General features: G+C 45.3%; 1 protein-coding gene across 1 annotated transcript in view; it reads right to left on the bottom strand.

Annotated features, from left to right (window-relative positions):
- The window catches only part of atp2c1 (ATPase secretory pathway Ca2+ transporting 1), a 42,973-nt gene that overhangs the window by 7,300 nt on the left and 10,673 nt on the right, over nucleotides 1–25,000 (bottom strand). The window contains exons 2-16 of the mRNA XM_041943367.1: nucleotides 20,414–20,518; nucleotides 19,932–20,048; nucleotides 14,119–14,208; nucleotides 12,889–12,924; nucleotides 12,141–12,202; nucleotides 10,986–11,094; nucleotides 7,548–7,703; nucleotides 6,836–6,904; nucleotides 5,064–5,139; nucleotides 4,923–4,989; nucleotides 4,094–4,218; nucleotides 3,865–3,962; nucleotides 2,450–2,545; nucleotides 2,143–2,232; nucleotides 290–394 (exon numbers count right to left, since the gene is read on the bottom strand). Coding sequence (XP_041799301.1) covers nucleotides 290–394; nucleotides 2,143–2,232; nucleotides 2,450–2,545; nucleotides 3,865–3,962; nucleotides 4,094–4,218; nucleotides 4,923–4,989; nucleotides 5,064–5,139; nucleotides 6,836–6,904; nucleotides 7,548–7,703; nucleotides 10,986–11,094; nucleotides 12,141–12,202; nucleotides 12,889–12,924; nucleotides 14,119–14,208; nucleotides 19,932–20,048; nucleotides 20,414–20,518 — 1,401 coding nt within the window. The remainder of the gene's footprint in view (nucleotides 1–289; nucleotides 395–2,142; nucleotides 2,233–2,449; nucleotides 2,546–3,864; nucleotides 3,963–4,093; nucleotides 4,219–4,922; nucleotides 4,990–5,063; nucleotides 5,140–6,835; nucleotides 6,905–7,547; nucleotides 7,704–10,985; nucleotides 11,095–12,140; nucleotides 12,203–12,888; nucleotides 12,925–14,118; nucleotides 14,209–19,931; nucleotides 20,049–20,413; nucleotides 20,519–25,000) is intronic.

Raw genomic sequence — 25,000 nt, 5'->3', positions numbered from 1 at the left:
GCTTGTGTTGTCCGGCAGAGCTGCTTCCTCTTAGTCCATTAGTCAACTAATTAGTTTAAGTGTTATTTTCTATGGTCATTTTATACAGACATGGGGCTATTAGCAATTAGCCATTACCGGAAAGTGATCACCACATCTCTGACTTCACATTATCAATCTAAAATATTCAGTGGTTTAAATAACCATGAGACTTTATAACATCCTGACAGATTCATCTGTGAGGGGCAGCTCAGCAGAGCACACGCCGCTCGTCACGCAGAGACAGAAAGCAGGTGGAGAACACGCTGACCTGTAGGGTGCGGTGAACGCAGCGAACAGCCATCCACTTCTGCTCTGAGGTGAACGGATGCTCCTCCAGACGGACGTACTCCTGCTGGAGGCTCTCCAGCCCCATCTGGAACACACAAGCACAGCTGGATCACACAGTGAAGGAGACCCCCGTGTTCACTTCACAGGGTTCATCTGTTAATCTGCGCAGTAACAAGGCCACTCATCGTGCTTTAGATAAGACAGAAAAGAACACAAGGCGACGTTAAAAGAATAAAGGAAGAGATAAACCAGACGAAGAGGCTACAGCCATGCTAGCAGCACAGCTGTGTTTTGAGCTAAATGCGAACCACAACATGCTTATATTCGCTAACATGCTAAAGTTTAGCAGGTATGATGTTTACTGTGTGCACAATCTCATCTGAGTGTGTTAGCATGCTAATGTTTCTGGCAATAAACACACAGGACAGCACCATGAACCATGAACATATTGCCTGTCGTCCAGTGGCGTGCACAGACTTTTTGAAGGGCAGGGGCGGAAAGGAAAAAAAAAGGCACATATAGCGCGTCCTCGCCACTGAAGAGGGCACTTTAGCACGCGTTTTGGCTCCCAGGGGGCACTTTAGAGCGCGTTTGGATAGATAGATAGATAGATAGATAGATACTTTATTCATCTCCAAAGAGAAATTTGGTGTCCAAGAGGGCACTTTAGCGCGTGTTTTTCAAAAACTGGGCCTCAGTGCTGCTGATGGGTCCACTGTGGAGGATCATGAGAAGAGCTCTGCATTCCCTGATCCACCCGCAGCCATCAAAATCTAAAATTAAAAATTAAAGATCAGTGCTCTCTAAGTTCTGAGCTCATTCATTCATAGTCACACAAAAGCTGCAGGACTCATCCGGTGTAAAAAGCAGGCAGAGGACGGGCGTTCTGCCTCAAGCTGCAGGACATGAAACGAAGAAGAAGAAGAAGCCCGATTGTGAAGCCTTCCTCATCCTCAGATTCATCTTCAGTATCCGATGATGCAACACTGTTCACATCCAGCTGACATCGCAGGCGCAGAGGGAGGAAGCCGTCCGCTGCTGTGAACCAGACTTCCTCACATGTAAGTACGTTTGTTTGTGCTTAGAGAAGCAGAGCCGTCCAGGTCCAGAAGCATCTTCTTCCTCAGTTTCACCTGGTTTAAGAGGGGGGGGGGTTAGCTCACCTGTGAGCCCTCGCTCTTCACCATGGGGCTTTCACTCAGGGACCATCAATAAATTACAGTTTTAAGTGACACAAAACCAGCGTTATTATCGATACCTTTGTGCTGACTTGCCCACATCAGTGAAAGTTATGATAAAAAACGACAGTAAATTGGTCTCAGGTAGCACACCTACTTTGATTTCTTATGTGTAATTTATTTATTTTACATAATTATCTGAACAGAAACAATCGTAAGTTTTTCAATAGCTTTCATGTCATGTGACCCAGTGACTCCAAATCAACTGTTTAACTTCACTAAGTTGAAATCTGAGATCGAAACATGCAGGAAGTGAAGACCAGAGTTTATCTGCAGTTTTTCCAGATGAAGGTTTTCTTTGCCTGAACATGAATAAACAGGTAAAGAAAAGTTTCTGTTTCTCTTCTCGTCTTGCTGTTTGTCGTCCTGCATCAGCTGATTCATCGTTTCACACCTGCTGCAGGAGACGCTGAGTCATGAGTCAGACCACAGAATCGAAGTGTTTCATTTCGCTGTGTCACTGCACACACACTGTGGCTTTGATCACACACCGCCTGTGTTCGCTCATGTGTGACCGTGGACGGGAGCTCTGCAGGTCCAAACTCTGTCAAGTTAAAGCCGAGTCTTTGCTCAGCGGGTTCGCGTGTGTTCCTACCTTCATGGCGAGAGCGATGAGCGCTCCCTCCGTCGGTCGTCCCAGCAGAGCGTGACTCCTGATGACGGAGTCGTTGCACACACAGCCCACCTGTCAAACACCACACAGCCAATCAACATCCAGTCTCCTACAGCTGCAGGCAAGCTGCCCGTCCGGCGCCCAGCGAAGAAAGTTTCATTAAGAGTTTTTAATAATCTATGTTTAACCTTTCATGAGGGATTCTGACCCTGCAAAGAAACTTATGATTATTTTAGACACTTTATCCAAACTCTCATGGAGCTGCAGCAGCGCCGATGTGTCCGCTCACCTCCACGACCTTGCTGATCGAAGGGCAGGAGAAGCCGTGGATGATCTCGCCGTCCAGTAAAACTTCTCCCGCTCCGTTGTAGCCGACGCCCGTCACCTGCAAGACAAAATCAGGGGTTAATAAAGAAAGAAAGATCCACCACAAAACAATACGAGAACAATCATCATCTTCATCGCTGCTGCTGCTGCTGCTGCTGTGTGTTCAGGTGTGTAACCTGTGACAGGTGTGTTCAGTGCACGTTACGCTGTGTTCACCATGTTACTGTCCTCTGCAGTACAACACTGACTTCGTCTGATAATATGACCTGATATTACAGGTCATTGAAGGAGCCATCGAGTTAAAACCAGACAAGGTCTACTGGTCCTCAGTCACCTGACCTATTTTCCCAGTTTGGCAGCTGGGATTTCCAGAAGAGGGAAGTGGGTCGGCCTGTTCTCTGTGGGCTGCAGGGAACTGACTGAACCCTCCTCAGGTACAGACACCACATTACAGCAGCAGCAATGTGCAAGCGTTGAACTAAAAAGAGCTGAAAACACTCATCAATCAGCTGCTGCATGAAACCAAACAGAACATTTTCACTGACGGAGCAAACAAACTGACTCTAACGCTCTAAACACCTCATTAGCTTCTTTCACTACAAACTCGCTTTGTGTTTGCATACAGCTCTTTGTTCACCTGGTAAATCTTCAAAAATCCTACAGATTATGGTCATTTCTTCTGTTTATAAAAAAATCTACGTGTTGTTTCAGAGTTACCTCAGAATTGTTATTAGAAAAATTAGATCTGCAGCAATAAATTAGTTTCAGACTCTTAAAACAGTCAAGAAAACACACAAAGCCTCTGTGTTTGTCTCGTTTGTTTCTGATAAATGGTCAAACTGTTAATTAAACTTAGAACTGCTGTCCAAATCTGAACTCCACTGTTTGCTCTGATGAGTGACGATGATGAGGGACGATGACGAGGGACGGTGACGAGTGACGGTGACGAGTGACGGTGATGAGTGACGATGACGAGGGACGATGACGAGGGACGATGACGAGGGACGGTGACGAGGGACGGTGACGAGGGACGGTGACGGTGACGAGGGACGGTGACGAGGGACGGTGACGGTGACGAGGGACGATGATGAGGGACAATGATGAGTGACGGTGATGAGGGACGGTGACGAGTGATGGTGACGAGTGATGGTGACGAGGGACGGTGATGAGTGATGGTGACGAGGGACGGTGATGAGTGACGGTGATGAGTGACGGTGATGAGGGACGGTGACGAGGGACGGTGACGAGTGACGGTGACGAGGGACGGTGACGAGTGATGGTGATGAGTGACGGTGATGAGGGACGGTGACGATGACGAGTGACGATGATGAGGGACAATGATGAGTGACAGTGACGAGGGACGGTGCGCGTTCAGACCTCAGCGTGCAGTCCATCTGACGTGAACAGCTGAGTGACGGTCATCTCGTTCTTCGTCAGAGTTCCCGTCTTGTCTGAGCAGATCACGTTACAGCAGCCTGACGGAGAAACATCAGCAGGAGCGTTAACGTTAACAGGAAGTGTCATAGCAGATGCTGTCAGATACATTTAATCATGTCTCATAAGTTCAGTTAAGCTGCTGTGTTGTAGAAGTGGTCGTGTTTTGTACCCAGAGTTTCTACGATGGGAAGCTTCTTGACGATGGCTCTTTTCTTCACCATGCGCATCACGCCGAGCGCCAGCGTTACCGTCACCACGATGGGCAAACCCTCGGGGATGGCAGCCACCGCCAGGCTGAAGGAGAGGAGAGGCGAGCGGCGATCAATACACCAGTTCACACAAGTGATCGTTATAGTCAATTAAAGTTGATTAATATGATCATCACATTAGCTGATCCCCTCTGTTTCCAGTCAGGGCCTCGTCAAGTCGAGACTGGTGCTCGAGGATACTGATGCAGACTTTTATTGATGAAGACTGTGTATAAAAACACTTGATTTTATTTGTGGAAGACTGCGACCTCTGTTACCCAGAACACACCTGGCTCGGCCTTACAGCTGGAGAAAAGGTCGCCTTGGTGATTTGGAAGCTATCAGGAGGTTTTATTGTTTGTGCAGATTGAAAACACATTAGCACTTTTGATCAGTGCGGTCATAATGCATCCCCGATCACCTCCGGAGCTGGTTTGGCTGATCGGATCACGATCCGTCCTCAGCGCATCCTGGGTGCGTCTGCATGTGGTCGAGCACTTTCCCATTACCCAAAGTGCATTTTAATGCAAAGGGAGTCTCTGTTTCTTTCCAGCGAGGCTGCGTAAATAAAACCGGGTCCCTACACCCGCCACAGCTGAAGGAAACGCAGCCTTATCGTAACGCCTGTGTTTGACAAGTCAAACTGTCCTCCATGACAAAGGTCAGTCTGAATCTGATACCAGAGCTGCTGCCAGAGTTCAATCCTTCACCAAACACATGAGAAAACATCAGTGAGTGAAGTTCAGCTACCTGACGCCGATGGTGAACATGTCCAGGATCCTCTTCCCCTGCATCCAGCCCACCAGCATGATGACCCCTGAAACACAGCACAGACAACGATGAGCCTAACGCAGGGAGGCTGAGGACGGAGGACGGAGACGAGCTACAAACCTATGATGCCGAAGGAATAGAGCGAGAGCTGCTTCCCCAGCAGGTCCATGCTCTTCTGTAACGGTGTTTTCGGAGCCTGAACGAAACAAACAGGAAATGGATCGTTTACCTCAAAAGTCTTCGTGAGAGGATGTGATAATGACATCGATCCTCGGGGCCGACGGTGCTCGCCAACCGGCCGCGGTCTGACGAGCCGGTGAGACGACACATTAACCCGGCAGACATAAAACTTCATGACTCGCCTAAAGACAACTGATGAGTTAAAGGATTACTTTGTTTTTTTACAACCTGGACCTTATTTGTAGCGTTAAATACGACCATTTACTCACCCAGACAACTTTGGTGGCATTTGGAGTCGTTTTGAAGAAATTAGCCCCAGAGGAGCGGCGCGTATATCCGTATAATGCGAGTACTCGGGGCATCCATGCGCAGCCTCTATATAACGCATAATCTGCAGAAACTCGTTCATATTCCAATATTTAGTTATGATATGCTGGTGCTATTCCCCTCTGAGCCGGCGGTCGGCTAGTTTAGCTGTAGTTTGGCACAGCTATGGTTTGTTATTGCGTATTCGTAGCCGACCGCCGCAGAGTCAGCCGTGTTGTGGCCGGCTGCTCGCAGCGCGCGGCGTTCGGTAATGACATCATCCACGTCAGAGGTAGTTGTCTAGAGACGCCGGATGTTGATAACATGCCACCACGGGCTCAGAGGGGGATAGCACCAGCATATCATAACTAAATATTGGAATATGAACGAGTTTCGCCACAGATTATGCGTTATATAGAGGCTGCGCATGGATGCCCCGAGTACTCGCATTATACGGATATACGCGCCGCTCCTCTGGGGCTAATTTCTTCAAAACGACTCCAAATGCCACCAAAGTTGTCTGGGTGAGTAAATGGTCATATTTAATGCTACAAATAAGGTCCAGGTTGTAAATAACCAAAGTTATCCTTTAACAAAGTGGTTCAAGCGTCACAAGCTTCATGATCTGAATGTTTTTCTTCTTTCATGCAAGTGAATTAAATTAAAGCTACAACTGTGAATCTGTAACCACACAGACGTTAACAGTGATGGTGGTTTGCCTTTGATGTGTGCACTGACACACTGATGAATTAGTTAAACCAGCCAGCGTCTGAGCTGCTGAGCTTTGAGTTTTAAAGGACAAACTAATCCCAATTATTTCAGAAGTTATTCACAGTATAAACTTCAGGACTCAATGCAACACCAGATGCTGTGCAGTAAGAACTGGCTTCATTTGATGCTTTTACAGTCAGACTGTAGATCCACAGGTACGTACACGCTGCGGTCAGTAACCAGACTTCTCACCTCTATCACAACCTTGTCTGGAACAACGGTTTGCTTGTTTTAACTGTAACTGTGATGCAACTCGCTGCTTTCTGATTTAGTTTGCTTCTGTGTTTGTCTCAAAGCGTGTTAGCTTTAGACAAACTCTGATTTGTTTGTTCTCCGGATAAGTCAAGCAGGACAAATCAGGTCTAAATCTAATCCCCCTCCCTGAGTCAGGAGAACAGGTCTGTTGTTTACATGGCGTCTTAGAAACCAGATAGGGCACCAGAAAGGCACTGTAACCTGTGACAGCTCTCACCTGTGTGTGAAGCGTTGGGACTTTGTGAAGCAAACTAACTGTGAACTGGCAGCGAAGGTGAAACGATGGAAACACAGACCGTTGGTTTGGGCGAACAGTAACATTAAACAGCTTGTTGGCAGCTCTTAAAATGTGTATTCAGATAAAATGTAAGCGAACGTACCTCCTCTGCCTGCATCATCTTGAACACCTCCCCAAACTCTGAGCTCTCTCCGGTTCCTATGACGATGCCCTGAGGAACGCCACACAGACAGATCACATTCTGCACGTACATGCACTGCACCACGTTTGTCTCCCTTTTTGTTTAATCTTATTTCATCCTATATGTTTAGATTCAGCGTCTCCAGGTGCCACGCTGGATTTCATTTGCATCTTTTTCTTCTTCTTATGTGTGTGTTTTGTGAATATTTGGGCAGATTTGTTACTTGTTATTTGTGTGTGTTGGTTATAAAAGGACAAGAATCACTGTCTCCTGGTTGCTGGCCACGTACTGTGAAGACTCTGAAGGAGTTTAGTTCAAGATGTTCTCATGATATTGACATGTATGACAGTGAATAATGTCCAGAGAGAAACGTGCAGTCTTCACTTAGAGACTGTTTGTCCAGGAGTCCAGAGGACTGATAGAGAGTCAGTCCTCAGTATAATTTGAATTATTAGCATATGAACTGTCAAGTTATCCTCAAAAATAAGTTGTGTGTGGTCACCTTTGACCTTTGAGCACCAAAATCTAAAAACCTTTCCAACGTTAAATGAATATTAAATTTAACACCAACTGAAAACAAAGTTGAATCCGTCAGATTGAAGAAACTTAATGAAAGTGTTTTAATACTTGTTGAAATTAAAATGTAAGAAGGAGGTGAGGATCCGGCTGGTACCTTGGCTTTGCCACAGCGCACCAGAGTCCCCATGAAGGCGATGTTGCTGCGGGAGGCGATGTCTCCGTTGGTGGTCGCTGGCTGGTGGTAGGTGTACTTGGAGCAGGGGGTGGTCTCCCCCGTCAGACTGGACTCATCCACAGACAGGTCTGTCGACTGAGAGGGTGGAGGACAGACACTGAGGGTCAATAAAGAACTGTCCTCACTGAGTCTTAAAGTTCAGACGTCTTTTTCCTATTAAAGCTGCATGGAGCCACGGTTGTGCTCTCAAGGTTACACCAGCAAGTCTTTGAAATAATAAAAATGCTCCAACTAAACTCTGGATATATCTTTATATCTCTTTATCTGTTACAGTTACAGTTTCCAGCAGTTTGCTCCAGAACTTCCAGCCTCACATCAGTTCCTTAGAAAATGACAGTAAACAGGACTCGTATAATACTGTGTTTGTACTGAGCAGCCTCCAGGTGACAGTGTGTGTAAACTGTGTGAGTGTAAACACTGTGATCCTGGAAAAACAGCTATTCATGCTCAGTGAACCTGCACTAGACAAACAAATGAAGAAAGCCGACAGAAACATGCCCGAATAATGACTTCAGATGTTTACACACTGCTGGGTGTTACTGTGTGTGTTACTGTGTGTGTGTTACTGTGTGTGTGTGATTGCTACTGTGTGTGTACTACTGTGTCTGTATTGCCATGTGTGTATTGCCGTGTGTGTGTGTGCATTGATGTGTGCGCATTGCTGTGTTTGTATATTGCCATGTGTGTGTATATTGCCGTGCGTATATTGCTGTGTGCATATTGCTGTGTGTGTGTATTGCCAAGTGTGTATATTGCTGTGTGTGCATTGATGTGTGCATATTGCTGTGTGTATTGCCGTGTGTATATTGCCATGTGTGTATTGCCATGTGTGTATATTGCCGTGTGTGTATATTGCCATGTGTGTATTGCTGTGTGTATATTGCTGTGTATATATTGCCGTGTGTATATTGCTGTGTGTATACTGCCATGTGTGTATTGATGTGTGTATATTGCTGTGTGTATATTGCTGTGTGTCTATTGCTGTGTGTGCATTGATGTGTGTATATTGCCGTGTGTGTGTATTGCCGTGTGTGTATTGCTGTGTGTGTATTGACATGCGTGTATTGCTGTGTGTGTATTGCTGTGTGCGTATTGCTGTGTGTGTATTGCTGTGTGCGTATTGCTGTGTGTATATTGCTGTGTATATATTGCTGTGTGTGTGTTGCTGTGTGTATATTGGTGTGTATATATTGCTGTGTGCATATTGCTGTGTGTATATTGCTGTGTATATATTGCTGTGTGTGTGTTGCTGTGTGTATATTGGTGTGTATATATTGCTGTGTGTATATTGCTGTGTGTATATTGCCGTGTGTGTATTGCTGTGTGTGTATTGCTGCGTGTATATTGATGTGTGTGTATTGCCGTGTGTATATTGCTGTGTGTGTGTTGCTGTGTGTGTATTGCCGTGTGTGTGTTGGTGTGTATATATTGCTGTGTGTGTATTGCTGTGTGTATACTGCCGTGTGTGTATTGCTGTGTGTATATTGCTGTGTGTGTGTTGCTGTGTGTATATTGGTGTGTGTATATTGCCGTGTGTATATTGCTGTGTGTGTATTGCTGTGTGTGTGTTGCTGTGTGTGTGTTGCTGTGTGTATATTGCCGTGTGTGTATTGCTGTGTGCATATTGCTGTGTATATATTGCTGTGTGTGTTGCTGTGTGTATATTGGTGTGTATATATTGCTGTGTGCATATTGCTGTGTGTATATTGCTGTGTATATATTGCTGTGTGTGTGTTGCTGTGTGCATATTGCCGTGTGTGTATTGCTGTGTGTATATTGCTGTGTGTGTATTGCTGTGTTTATATTGCTGTGTGTATATTGCTGTGTGTATATTGGTGTGTATATATTGCTGTGTGTGTTGCTGTGTGTATATTGCTGTGTGTATATTGGTGTGTATATATTGCTGTGTGTGTTGCTGTGTGTATATTGCCGTGTGTGTATTGCTGTGTGTGTATTGCTGCGTGTGTATTGCCGTGTGTATATTGCTGTGTGTGTGTTGCTGTGTGTGTATTGCCGTGTGTGTGTTGGTGTGTATATATTGCTGTGTGTGTATTGCTGTGTGTGTGTTGCTGTGTGTATATTGCCGTGTGTATATTGCTGTGTGTGTGTTGGTGTGTTTATATTGCTGTGTGCATATTGCTGTGTGTATATTGCTGTGTATATATTGCTGTGTGTGTTGCTGTGTGTATATTGGTGTGTATATATTGCTGTGTGTATATTGCTGTGTGTATATTGCCGTGTGTGTATTGCTGTGTGTGTATTGCTGCGTGTATATTGATGTGTGTGTATTGCCGTGTGTATATTGCTGTGTGTGTGTTGCTGTGTGTGTATTGCTGTGTATATATTGCTGTGTGTGTATTGCTGTGTGTATACTGCCGTGTGTGTATTGCTGTGTGTATATTGCTGTGTGTGTGTTGCCGTGTGTATATTGCCGTGTGTATATTGCCGTGTGTGTATTGCTGTGTGTATATTGCTGTGTGTATATTGCTGTGTGTATATTGCCGTGTGTGTATTGCTGTGTATATATTGCTGTGTGTGTGTTGCTGTGTGTATATTGGTGTGTATATATTGCTGTGTGCATATTGCTGTGTGTATATTGCTGTGTATATATTGCTGTGTGTGTGTTGCTGTGTGTATATTGCCGTGTGTGTATTGCTGTGTGTATATTGCTGTGTGTGTATTGCTGTGTTTATATTGCTGTGTGTATATTGCTGTGTGTATATTGGTGTGTATATATTGCTGTGTGTGTTGCTGTGTGTATATTGCCGTGTGTGTATTGCTGTGTGTATATTGCTGTGTGTGTATTGCTGTGTTTATATTGCTGTGTGTATATTGCTGTGTGTATATTGGTGTGTATATATTGCTGTGTGTGTTGCTGTGTGTATATTGCTGTGTGTATATTGGTGTGTATATATTGCTGTGTGTGTTGCTGTGTGTATATTGCCGTGTGTATTGCTGTGTGTGTATTGCTGCGTGTGTATTGCCGTGTGTATATTGCTGTGTGTGTGTTGCTGTGTGTGTATTGCTGTGTGTGTATTGCTGTGTGTATACTGCCGTGTGTGTATTGCTGTGTGTATACTGCCGTGTGTGTATTGCTGTGTGTATATTGCTGTGTGTGTGTTGCTGTGTGTATACTGCCGTGTGTATATTGCTGTGTGTGTATTGCTGTGTGTATATTGCTGTGTGTGTGTTGCTGTGTGTATATTGCCGTGTGTATATTGCCGTGTGTGTATTGCTGTGTGTGTATATTGCTGTGTGTACTGCTGTGTGTGTATTGCTGTGTGTGTATATTGCTGTGTGTATACTGCCGTGTGTGTATTGCTGTGTGTATATTGCTGTGCGTGTACTGCCGGGCACCTCGAACAGGCGCAGGTCTGCTGGGACCCTCTCTCCCACCGACAGGCAGACGGTGTCTCCAGGAACCAGCTCTCTGGCCAGCAGGTGCTCCAGGTTCCCCTCCCTGACACTGAGAGACAGAGATTTTTAATTTTCAGATATCAAATCAGCATCCTCATGATACTGATGGTCTGACAGTACGGCCATTAAAGTATTTTCTAAACTGGTTAGACAGAGGTGGAGGAGGGTGGTGGTGGAGGAGGGTGGTGGTGGTGGAGGGTGGTGGTGGAGGGTGGTGGTGGTGGTGGAGGGTGGTGGTGGAGGTGGAGATGGAGGAGGGTGGTGGTGGTGGTGGTGGAGGTGGGGGTGAGAAGTGGAAAAACACAAATAAGGCTGAGCTGTGATCTGCTGCCGACTGTTCAACCACAACATGAGACCTTCTCAGCTTACAGGCCTGCTGTTCCAGGGTCTGCACAGGTGTGTGTCTGTGTCTGTCTGTGTGTGTGTGTGTGTGTGTGTGTGTGTGTGTGTGTGTGTGTGTGTGTGTGTGTGTGTGTGTGTGTGTTAGCGTTCTGCCAGCTGTTCCTTCTGTCTGCTGTTATTTGAAGTGTAAATCGAGGTCTGAGGAGTTACTGTGAAGAAACGCGTCTCTGCTGAAGTGTTGTCCTTTAAACGTTGATTTCATACTTTGTTCAGTTTTCGAAGTTTGTTTGTGGAAATAAGATCATTGTTTCTTTCTTTTTGATTTGGTTTAATATCTCAACACGTTTCCCTCATCTTACTATTAATATTTTTACTAATTTGTACATGTAGCTTCATGTATTAACTAATGTTGATATGGTTACATTGATTGATACAAAAGCAGGGCGATTATTTTTAACAGTAAGTGAATGAACCTGACAACTGAAGGTACTTTGATGTTTCATGTGTCTACAGTTTGTGGTCCAGATCCAGTTCTGTTGTCACTAGATCTGTTCTATTTTTGAAGACTGAAAGTGAGGGTTAGGCCTGCAGGTGTGATCGGTGGTGGAACTACATATAAAAATTAACATTCAAAGAAACATTTTGAAACCGGCACAACAGAACATGTGTTAGTAACTGAAGCTGAATCACATGAACGGGGCTGTAACCACAGAAGAAGAGGAGGAGGAGGAGGAAGATGGATTTAACTCTCACCAGTGACATTCTGGAGGCACCAGCTTCCCGAGCTCTTCTAGAGACTTCTCTGAGCGGTACTCCTGCACACAGAAGACAGACACCTCAGAACAGCACAGAGCTATAAAAACAGCTGGAGCTACAGCTAAAATAACCACACTGCACCAGACTTCATCATTTTTGATTATTTTCTTATTTTATATTTGGAATTTTTCCATCCAAACCAAAACAGCTGCCACACACGAGACAGAAGCTTCAGCGTCTCAACAGAGGTTCATTAACACCTCCAGCTGTGCCCGTCAGGTCACATGACAACGTGGTGAACAGTCCTGCTGAACAGATCATGTGACCCTGCGAGGCAGCAGCACTCGCTCGCTGTGCAGCAGTACAGACACTGTGTCTGTGTGCATTACTGTGTGTGTGTTAGCTGGCTGTGCAGCAGTACAGACACTGTGTCTGTGTGCATTAATGTGTGTGTGTTAGCTGGCTGTGCAGCAGTACAGACACTGTGTCTGTGTGCATTACTGTGTGTGTGTTAGCTGGCTGTGCAGCAGTACAGACACTGTGTCTGTGTGCATTAATGTGTGTGTGTTAGCTCGCTGTGCAGCAGTACAGACACTGTGTGAATGCGGCTCATGTGATAGCTGCCGTGGTGGAAACAGTATTGCCAAATCTCTGCTTTGGACATGTTTCAACTGTCACGTGTTATATTGTGATACACACACACACACACACGCACACGCACACACGCACACACCACAGGACTCACCTGGACAAAAGCAACGGTCACTACGATTATGATGGCCTGTAAACGAGACAGAGAGGCAGCTGGTTGAGAATTTACACCAGAAAAGTCAGCGTGGCATCATGACAGATCAAATTCATACAATTAAGGATTAAAACCTTGTAAAAAAAAACGACTTTGTTCTCACAATTTGTTCTCATATTTTCACTTTACAAATGAGATTTTTTCTCTAAATACTGACTTTTCTACTACAAATATTTGACTTTATTTTCAGAAAATTAAGGCTTTATTCTTGTAATGTTTTGACATTATTCTCAAATCTTCTCATAATATTTGGATTTCTACAGTTTCTGTGTGGCATGAATCCAAGACTGCAGCAGGATTTTAACTGGACGGATTCAACATTTATCACCTCAATGCATACAAGCAATCCACAGCAACTGTTCTGCACCGGTTTTAAGATCTTATGCAAACAGTGTAATGATGGAATCTGTTGTTTGCTCTCTGACTCCACATCCTGCCACCTCACACCCCGTCGAGACATGGCAGCTTGTGTTTCCACTGTAACTGCAAACTAAAGCATCGTCTCAGGCTTACAGCCTTTTTCCCTGTATGCTAACAGTCCAGGCTGATGACTTTGCCACACAAACAGCCTCATCCCTCCGATGTATTCTACTCATTTCTCTTGCTCATGGATTTGTGTTGTGTTTCCTTCCCATCTGTACACGTCTAAACACGACGCCACCAGATCTGAATCCAGGTTCAGGAAACTGATCCAAAACTTCAGTCCAGTACCAACCATTAGCAACACCAGTGTTCACGGTCTCCAGAGGATGAACCCTGACCTTTCAGGACTAACGTTGCACATTTAGCTCCACTAGTCTGTAACAACAGAGAAATCACGTCTTTGCTGTTGCTTCTATCCGGTTCTTTCACGTCGTGGCTGTGAGGACGCAGCAGGACTCTGGACTTTTATCTTTTCAGACATGCAGTCTTTCCCTTCCCTCTGTTGTTCTCTTATCCTGCACATTATCAATGCAATTATTCTCTGCTGCAACAACGTGCCCCCACAGGGATCCAGAAAAGTTTTATATAACCTAACATTTCCTGTATCTACACCTTCTCCACTGCTGACGCTGCCATAAACTATTTCTATTAATAACTTTACCAGAACTGCGGGTCTCGGGGGCGTCGTCTCAGAGGAGGGGAGGAAAACAAAAGAAGTGCACCACCGGAGTGCGAGGGGTCACTCACCACAGTGATGCTGATGGCGTCATCAAACTGGTGCATGAGAACGCTGATGACGGCCGACGCCAGCAGCAGCAGGATGAGAGGATCTTTGAACTACAGGGAGGGAGAGAAGGAAAGAGGTTCTGACATCTGGGAGCTGGGTCAGTGGTGACGGTCACATGATGAATGTCAATGACCCATATTCTCACAGTGTGTGTGTGTGTGTGTGTGTGTGTGTGTGTGTGTGTGTGTGTGTGTGTGTGTACGCTCCTGCACTGACATCCAGCTAACTCTGGGATTTTTAGAAAGCGAGGACATGCACCTCAAAATCCACACTGGACTACCTCAAGAGGACTGAGCTGAAGGTTCTGCAGGGGCCCTCACAGCCTCCCAAACTAAACATCATCAAAAGGAAGAATGAGCGAAAACCCTCAAACAGAAAGTGAAAGACTCTTAACTGGATAGAAAAAGCTTTTATAAGCTGTGACAGATGCTGAAGGGGAGCTCAAACTTCTGCTTCTGGCCCCTTTTCCATTCAAGTTGTTTTAAAAGTAAAAGATGGAAATTAAAAAGTCATCTTGAATTATTTAAGTGTCATTTCTAACTTTATGTCGTTTGTAAATCAGGTCATCTTTAACTCGCTTAGTTATTCACAGTGAAAGAAGTTTTGACTTTTCACTGCCACTGCATGAACAGAACACGCTGTATATATATACAACCCTGAGTCCAACAAAGTCTGGACTGAGTGCAAAACATAAAGAAAACTGAATCAGCCATTAACAATCAGACTGTGTTCCTGAGTCCATCCTCGCTGTGAACCACTGAGCCTTTCAATCATGATGCTCTCACCTGTTACCAATCAGCCTGTTTACCTGTGGAATGATCCAAACAGGTGTTTCTGGAGCGTTCCACATCTTTCCCAGTCTTTAGTTGCTCCTGTCTCAACGTGTTTGAAACGTGTTGCTGCATCAGATTCAGAATCAGCAGATATTTACAGAAGTCACTGAATCTGATGAGCTCAGACAGTAAATATAACTTTCTAAACTTGAACGACAATAAGACAGAGGCTATTGTGTTTGGAAATCCAAACGTCCTGGACTGCTCAGCCAATGTTCTGGAGCCCCTTGCCCTTGAACTGTCGCTCCTCTCTAAAGAGTCTTGGTGTGACTTTTAACAGTGCTTTTAAATTTGATACACAGATTGGCTCTGTGGTTAAAGGTGCTTTTTATCAGTTGAGGCTGCTAGCCAAAGTTAAGCCATATCTTCGCCCCCAAGATCTAGAAAGAGTGGTTCATGCATTCATCACCTCCAGGCTTGATTATTGTAATTCCCTGTATGTGGGCCGAGACCAGTCCTCTATCCAGAGCCTGCAGCCTGTTCAGAACGCTGCTGCTCGCTTACTGACGAACAACAAAGAGAGAACACATCACACTGGTGCTGTCCTCCCTGCACTGGCTTCCAGTTGCTCCTTCTTACCTAAACGACCTTCTTCTGTTGTACAAGCCAGGGAGAGATTTAAGATCAGCTGAGCATCTGATGTTAGCTGTCCCTAAATGCAGCCTTAAAACAAAGGGGGAGCGAGCTTTTGCTGTAGCCGCCCCAAAACTGTGGAACAGCTTACCCCCCCAGATCAGATCAGCTTCAAGCCTTGGGTTTTTTTAAATCAGCTCTGAGAACTTACTTTTTCTCACAGCAGTCAACAGAGCTTGAGACTGTACGTACAATCTTTTATTATCTTCTGTGTTTCATTTGTTTTATGTCCTGCCCTTTTATCACGTACAGCACTCTGGTCAACTGTGGTTGTTTTTAAATGTGCTTTAGAAATACATTTTGATTGATAGATTGATTGAAATATATTGACTTTGTGCTGTTTTCAGGTGAGTTTCTGTCAGAGAGGATCAGCAGGTGATCACAGTCTATGTTTTACCCATCTGTGATGTATGAATGTGAGGAAGGTTACAGTCTCCTCATCGCTGCTCACAGACCTGAAGATATCTTTCACTGTGTCTCTCTTGAAAAACTGATCTGGTTCAGTGAGGACCCTCACGGGTATACACTTGGATTTAGGGTCTTGGGTGTGGGTCATGTCAATGAGGGGCCCCACAAAGGCAGTACGAATGTGTGTATGTGCGTTTGCCGAGATGAATGGACAAGCTGAAACAAGTGTCAGTCATCCACAGCGAAAAGGCGGAGCTCGTGTGAAGCGGGCCAGCAGCTCCAGCTCTATTTTCAGCTCCGGCGTCCAAATGACCCGGTTTCCACATCAACGCCACGACTGAATGCAGCAGCAGCAGCAACAACTTTAACTCTTCACGGTTTGATCCACCTGCTGGAGCTGACCGGCCGCAATATAATGTAGAGGAGACCAGCTGGACTGACTTGAAAACCAGCTCAGCACAGCTACACAAGGATTGGATTTACACAAGTGGGGACACATGAAATCAAATCAAATGTCTAAAAACAACTTGACCTGTGTTACATACGTCACGTCCAATGTTTCCAACAATGTCCAAACCCTGAGAAATCCATCCATCCTTAATTGTATCCAAGGCGTTAATTTGGTCGCCTTCACCCCCTCTAGTTGCTGTAACTTTCACAGGAAACCCTTGATGATGCGTCAGAAAGTGAAGAAGGAAGTTGTTGAACGTGATGAAGTGTAACACGACGAATCACGTCACATTTCATTATCAAACAGCTCTTCACTATTATAACAGTCCTCTGAACCAGAGATCTCACGTTTCCCGTAATGTCCATCGGACCCTCCTTCACAGCTCCAGAGATGAACCACGACCGTATATTAATATTTATTATACCATGGTCTGGGTGAATACTCGATTCTGATTGGCTGCAGGGTGTCTGTTAAAAAGTGTTATAGGACACCTATAAAAGAAGTTCTGGTCCAATAGCCTGATTGTTCTAAATTATTGCGCTGGCTCAAACGCTAGTTGGTAACCGTGGCAACAGAAACTCAGAACATATGTTAAGAGAGCTACCCTGCCACTACTCTCAATGACATTTTGCGACTGTTTAATGCGTCTGTCCAGTCGACTCAGGACGGAGGAGAACAGTGTTGCCAGTTTTAGGAGTTTGAGCGCCGGCATTAATCGACACTTTAGAAACGTCAACATCATTAGCGACACTGTGTTCAAGGGCAGTAATGCTGTTTTTAACTGAAGTGTTACAGAAAGAGTGGGAAAGACACCAGCTTCCACCATCCTCGTATCCCTGAGTCGGACCTTGAGATAATCAGCATCCAGACAGACGAGGACGGCGTTGAATACGTCAGCCTAGCACATAATCCTGACTTACTTGATACCCATTTAATGACCAGAGTGAGGCTGTTTCTTAAAATAAAAACGATTTAGGAAACTATCTGTGGACTTTGATTCTTTGAAACAAATTTTCGCATCATCCTCTGGACAAACACGAGCGGTAAGAGGTGCACTTGTCCTCTGGAATGATACTTTGTAACGTAACATAACATTAATCAATCATTTCTCTTCCCTCCACTGATTAGGCCTAATATAAGAGCTGCGGCCGACTGAGCTGCAGGTTCTGTGGCCAGAGCTGGTTACCTTGGCAACGCGTCACAACGAGAGATATTAATTAGTCCGCTCAGCCGCTTCTTGTGAAAAACTTAAAAAACAACATTAAGGTATTCATAATTGATTTAATATTTATTTTTTCGTAAGTGACCATGGTATAAGCGGGATAATGCCCGACGAGGTGTCCGTTATCAGAAATGAATGGACTTCGCGGAAGCAACCGTCACGCCTCCGCATCGTCCATTCATTTCTGATAATGGACACCTTGTCGGGCATTATCCCTTACATACGTATATGAAACTAACAGAAGATGTTTCCATCATGTTTTTCTCTCTGTACCTTCTATGAAGCATCTGACTCACTCTTGAAAGCTAATTTGTGGCTGTTTTCATGTTGATCCACTCAGCAGTTAGCACTTATATTTGGTGTTCGTAGTACTCACTACCTTTGGCTTTTGGTTATGTTTTCATGCTTCATTTTGTACACAGAATGTCCTGTGATGTATATATTGTATTGTAGTTTTTTTTATCTGTTTTCTGTTCCTCAGCATGTCGACACTGTGTCTCTTCAGTCTGAATGCTTTATGCTGTGTGCTTATTGCCTACAAACGATGCTCATTACTCAGCGCAGCAGGTGTGTGTCGCCCGTACAGTCGAGTGACATGCAGCCATGCAGATGTGAATCTGTGCATGAATATGAGCAGAAACACTGCAGCTCCCTTCAGGCCCCTTTGGGTCAAGTGTGAACAGTTTGTACGTTGAAAGCTGACAGATTGTGGCTGCAGTTCATGAAGATATCTGAAGAGTTTTTTCCTCTCCTGCCTTCTGTCTCATCCTCACTTCCTTTTCCTCCGTCCTCTGCATCCTCCCCGTCTCTCCTCGTCTCCCATTGGCTCTCTATATTTAACCTCTGTGTTCTGTGGCTGCTCACGGAGGCCTCCCGTCCCTCCTCTCCTCCGGCTGCTCGGCTCAACGGCGGCAGTTTCTGTCCTTGTCAGAGTTCACGAGGACACAACAGACCAACAACAGAACTCCCTCAGGCGGCTTCCACTATCTGACCGCTCAAATGTGACTGAGACAGAGTCCTCTGTTCAGCTTTGTGTCCTCTGACTGGCTGGTAGTTTTGTCTGGTCACTTTTCCTAATTCATAAAAAGAGGACATGCAAAAAAAAAAAAAAAAATCTGTGTGCTTTCACTCTATTTTAAGTCTTCAAGGGTGAAAAGTGAACACAGAGAAACACAGCATGCTGGGTTTGACTCCAGACTGAGACGTCTGTCCTCTCTTCTGGTTTGTCCTGTTTTTCTGCATTGTTAAATATCTGTAACAGCATGATGTTAACATGTGCTGGCTTCTGTACGTGAGGGAACACGATGTTGGTACTGATGAAGAAGATATGCTTTGGAAGTTCAGTGAGTTAAAAGAAACTGAAGGCAAATTCTTCATACATTGTCCCTCATACTATATATCGAATATATCATTAGTTTGTATTTTGTACTGTATTTTTGCCTCATTACTTGAAAATGACTGTTGCACAATGTCATTTTGCACAACTGGACTACTGGGCTCACATATCACATCTATCTATTAAGACCTGACCTTTAATTTAACCTCCACAGTTATTTCAAGATAACACACAACGGAGAGGTAAAAGCTACGACGCTTTGCAAGAATCTTTCTTTCTTCTGTTTAATCTGTCTTCATTTTATTTTCTATTTCATCTTATTCTATTAATTGACCAGATTATCCAGAAAACACATGTGGGGAAAAAAGCATCGGTAGGTTCATGTAAAGCGGGACATGCAGTATGTGTCTACCTTCACATGGACGGTGACTGAGTTATGTAACTGCATGTGGGTGGAGACATTTCAGCAGCATGACACAAAAAGAAGAATCACTCAGTCGTGACGACATATAGCAGAAAACATACTGCACTGTTCTGGTAAACAGGCTCTCTGTTTCCATGTGTGCGTTCTGTGTTTGCACGACCAAACGATGACGCTCTGGAACGTGACGAGCCTCCAGAAATTTTATCAGGCCCAAGATAAAAATAGTATACTGGCTTCATCCTGGAGCCGCAGTCAGGCTGCTGCTGGATGTGTGAAGGAGACTCGGCGTCTGATAAGTCAGCAGCGTTAAGTCACTGATCAGCGAGTGAGGACGAACTTTTGTGTTCGGAGCCGACAGCAGTGAGACCACACAGTTCAAATCACTGTCATCACTTCCAGCCTTGTCTGGCTTCGTCTGTGGACCGCCGCCTTCCCGTATGTACACCGTGTGAGTGTGATCGGTTACCTGTGCGATATATTTCTTCCACAGAGGCTCCTCTTCACTGATGTCAAACTCGTTCCAGCCATGGTAGGCTCTCCTCCGGCTCACCTCCCCCTGGGTCAGACCCAGCTGCAGGTCGGCCTGACACAGAACGATGGCTGCTTTAACATTTCACACAAACCTTTCCACATTTCTCAAAGGAAAACATTTGCTTCTGCTTGTAGGAGTGAACTGGCCCTGCCAGAGATTTACTGTGCATCAGATTCAGTGGAGCATCCTCCACTGACTGAGCAGGATCTACTGCTTTTTTGCAACCAGATATTGAATTTTCTGATATCAATATAAATCACAATATGGCAAACATATTTAAACGTCCTACTGTAATGAATTGCATGATACAAAAAATGATAACATGGTGTGATTGTTGTAATCGTCATCATCATCATCATCAGATAACTTGAGTATATTTGGGACACGGCTCTGCGCCTGGTCTGAGGACACCGTACCTGCAGGATACACACTACTTCGTGGACAGGGAGTTCGCTGGCTTTTCTGGACGTTAGTACCGGGACCATGGTCTCATCTTCACTGGAGGGTTGTCTCTCGGAAAGCTGCATCACAAACACACACAGAGAAAAAAACCTTTACCAACACACAGGAACAGATTCGTGCTGACTGCGCTCCAGGACGTTTATCCGCGGAGGTCGGGTGACCACACGGGACAAGTTTGCCTCGACGTTCAGGGAACATAAACTGAACTCTGACCTGAGCTCCACACATTCACAGCAGAGATGAGCTGGAATCCAGCAGAGAGCAGCCTGGAGCTCAACAACACTCGTTTTTATTCTGGTGTTTTCAAAGTCCAAGAATTACATGAGAAAAATTAAATCTTCTTTTGTCTGCAGCAGAAAATTCACACACAGTAACTCAAATAAGTTAAAAAGTACATCGAAAAAATCAGATCCAAAAATCAGTTTATGTAAGTGTTTCCTTGTAGAGATGTTTTATGCAACTTAAAGACATACAGTGGTATCAGTAATTCTGTGACCACCGTGCAAAGTCCAAATCAGCCTTATTAGGATGGAGTTGTTGACCGTTTGGTCATTTTTACAATGGGAGCTCTTCCTTCGATTATTTCTAATCTTTATATCACAATAAAGATTGATTGAGATATGTTTCCAGGAGAATCAAATGTCAAACTATTGACTCAGAGAATTGATCAGCTGTGACACAGTCGTGCTTTGAGCTAAATGTTCATATTAGCATGCTAACCTGTTTCCAATAAAATGATCACATGCTGAAGTTTGGAGGACGTAACGCTCGCCATCTTAGTTTAGCATGTTAGCATGTTAGCGCTCATTTGTTAATTAGCACTAAACACAAAGTACAGCTGAGGCTGATGGGAAAGTCGTTGTGCATTGGGCACATTAAAGTGTTAACTGGAGGGAGCTAGAGGGAAAGTCAGAGGATCAATAAAGTTATTATAATAAATCTTGGGGGGAGAAGGAATGCAAAGAATTTTACACCAATTCAACCAATCGTTGTTGAGATGTTTCACTGAAAACTATAAATGTGAACCTCATGGTGGCGCCAGAGAGAAAGCCCACTGATTACTACAGTCAATAGGATTCATCCTGTAGGGATCATGAACGTCTGTATGGTTTCATGGTAATCCATCACATGGATGTGAAGATATTTCAGACTGGATCAACATGGCGGACCGACCGATCACCTGAACACACCGACTCTCCTCATGCTGCGAGCGTCGATAAACATCATGAACACAAATCAGACCTGGCCACAATGTCATCATACGCCCGGGGATGTTAAAGAGACAGTTACCATGGAAACAGTTGGGCTCATCGCGTTTCCTCCTCTGGTTTACCGCTGACAGCCGTCCACCTGCCCTGCTGAGTTATTCAGGACTGAAAGTCAACATTAACCAGCATAACCCTCCTCTGCCCGCAGCGCTATCACAGCACAACGTAACACCGCCACTCCCACAAACAGGGATTTACATCCGCAGTCCCTGATCCTAGCTGAAAACCACAGAGGACTACAGGGATACGATTACTTCAGACTGGTCGCTGTTGGGAAAGAACAGATAATATTTCAAGTATCTTTGAGTTGACAGCACTGTCGAACGCAGGCCGGTTTCCTGTTCCTCAGTAGAAGAATAAGAAACTCAAATCAAGGCTTCACTTTGAGCTCGATCATTTCATCCTGAACCAGGAGAGGTGAGCGAATGAGGGACGGCTGCTAAACACGAGCATTTGTACAATGGGATTAGCTGTACATAGAGAACAGGCAGCGCCACATCATGACTCAAAGATTTCGACATGACTTAAAGCTTAAAACCTTGAACCCTCATTCAGGAGGAGAGCCTTGTTGCTGCTGTGGAGCCGCGAGCATCAGTTGGTCTGGAATAATTCATAGAGATGAAGGAAAACCTGACGTCTGTTTGATTTGACCTTCAGGGCGGACGTTACCACTCAGACAGAAGATCACGTTGATGCCAAACATTGCCTGTGACCAGCTGATCGTGTCATTTCAAGAGCTGCTTTCTTCCAGTTGAACTTTGATTTATATGACATCAGTAAATTACACTTGTTGTCTTCATAGCTTTGAATCAGGACCTTCAGTATTCGGATCAAGCAGCTTGTGGAAAACAAGATCTCGAGGCTGCTGCTGGTATTTCAATGATTCGCTCAGACTGAGCATCAGCAGAGATTCAATACTGAAGGACTCAGGACCGGGGGCAGAAACACCCCTGGTTTTGACGACACTGTTACTAAACATGTCTGTTTAATGTGAAAGAAGCTTTGAATAATCTTTATTTGATCAACTTCTATCAAGCCGAACTGAACGCTGTTAAAACTTCCACAATCAGACGCTCATTGTCATGCACGATGAGGACCAAACACTTCAAGTCCAGAGAGGAAGGAGGAGGTAGAGGAGGCCTGCAGCATCCTGGCAGCGTTTAAAGACAGCAGACAACCAAAGGACTGCAGCTCCGTTTAAAGCCCGCAGGGTTTAAAAACAGAACAAAGCCTCTTCTCGCTTTCAGTCACAATGAAGGAGAAGAAAACCTTCGTTACCCTGTGAGCTCCTTTGTCACGTCACTATGAAGAGCTATTTAAAAACACAAAGTTAACTTCATCATACTTTGCTGTCACAGTTCACTGCTTCAGTCCAAACTGCTGCGTGTCTGTTTCGTGTTATAGGCTGGGATGTAATTACAAAACTCCCTCCATGATTTTGCAATCACACAATTTCAGGAATTGCTGCAAACTCAACAGATGCCAGCGTTCTCCGCGAGCGCTTGAGATGTTGTCCAATTCTGACGGATCACTGCCGCGTTTCTGCAAAAGCCCAACAATCACTGAACAGCAGCAGCCGGTTCGCAGCTCAGGTCAAACACAACCAAAACCTCTACTTCAACGAAGCAAAGGAGGGAGTCCGCTTTCCTGGAGGTCGTCCTCTCAGGAACAGCTCATTTAGAAATAAGTTTTGAAAAACGCGCGCTAAAGTGCCCCCTGGGGGCCAAAACGCGCGCTAAAGTGCCCTCTTGGACGCCAAAACACGCTCTAAAGTGCCCCCTGGGAGCCAAAACGCGCTCTAAAGTGCCCTCTTGGACGCCAAAACGCGTGCTAAAGTGCCCTCTTGGACGCCAAAACACGCTCTAAAGTGCCCCCTGGGAGCCAAAACGCGCGCTAAAGTGCCCTCTTGGACGCCAAAACACGCTCTAAAGTGCCCCCTGGGAGCCAAAACGCGCGCTAAAGTGCCCTCTTGGACGCCAAAACACGCTCTAAAGTGCCCCCTGGGAGCCAAAACGCGCTCTAAAGTGCCCTCTTGGATGCCAAAACGTGTGCTAAAGTGCCCTCTTGGACGCCAAAACACGCTCTAAAGTGCCCCCTGGGAGCCAAAACGCGCGCTAAAGTGCCCTCTTGGACGCCAAAACACGCTCTAAAGTGCCCCCTGGGAGCCAAAACGCGCTCTAAAGTGCCCTCTTGGATGCCAAAACGCGTGCTAAAGTGCCCTCTTGGACGCCAAAACACGCCCTTAAGTGCCCCCTGGGAGCCAAAACGCACGCTAAAGTGCCCTCTTGGACGCCAGAACACGCTCTAAAGTGCCCCCTGGGAGCCAAAACGCACTCTAAAGTGCCCTCTTGGACCGCAAAACGCACTCTAAAGTGCCCTCTTGGACGCCAAAACGCGTGCTAAAGTGCCCTCTTCAGTGGCGAGGGCACGCTATATGTGCCCTTTTTTTCCTTTCCGCCCCTGCCCTTCAAAAAGTCTGTGCACCCCACTGATCCCACAACACGTATTTCTCACTGAAACACGAAAAGGAACTCTCACACCAAAAGGCGCGAGCTTAAAGAAGTGGGCTTCAGATGGGCACCAGTTTGATCCACTGGACTAGACGGACCACTTACCGCCACTGAGAAAGACCCTTTAGCTGTGAGAGTATGAATACACCTGTACTGCTGTCTGGTAGCTGCACTGGGGGATGAATTCCAGGTATTTCTCATCTACTTTCAATGTTTCTGCAGCGTCTGAAGAAGAGAAAGCCCGCCGCGGCCAAAACTGACAAGCTCTTCGCTGGTGGACTGTTGGCGACACAGAGTTCCCACCCAGCAGCTAAAAGTGATGAACAAACAAAGTGAATGAGCAGCAGGTAAACTCAGCAGAGTTCAGTGGTGACAGTAAAGACAGATGAGCACCTGTTAATGTACCTGAGCTGCTCTACGCTTCGTACTCACAGAAACACGTCAGCCTCTAACAGACACACAACCTGACTGCACGAGCAAATGTGAAACTTTTTACCAGCTTAAAATGTCAACTACAACCTACGCAAGACGTATTTCCCCATAAAAATAAAACAGCGACGCAGCAGAATCACAGAACAAACATGACCTGCTCGCTGCAGACGAGCTGAAGAACGACTCAGCAAACTGCAGACGAGCTGAAGAACGACTCAGCAAACTGCAGACGAGCTGAAGAACGACTCAGCAAACTGCAGACGGCAGGAAACACGGCACATCTTCATCTGAAGTAGAGAGACAGACAAAACCAAAGGACACACCGCACACC

Source organism: Chelmon rostratus, chromosome 8 (genome assembly GCF_017976325.1).
Source record: "Chelmon rostratus isolate fCheRos1 chromosome 8, fCheRos1.pri, whole genome shotgun sequence".
NCBI classification, from domain to species: domain Eukaryota; kingdom Metazoa; phylum Chordata; class Actinopteri; order Chaetodontiformes; family Chaetodontidae; genus Chelmon; species Chelmon rostratus.
The sequence above is the reverse complement of the archived record's forward strand: the minus strand, read 5'-3'. Positions and strand labels throughout refer to the sequence as shown.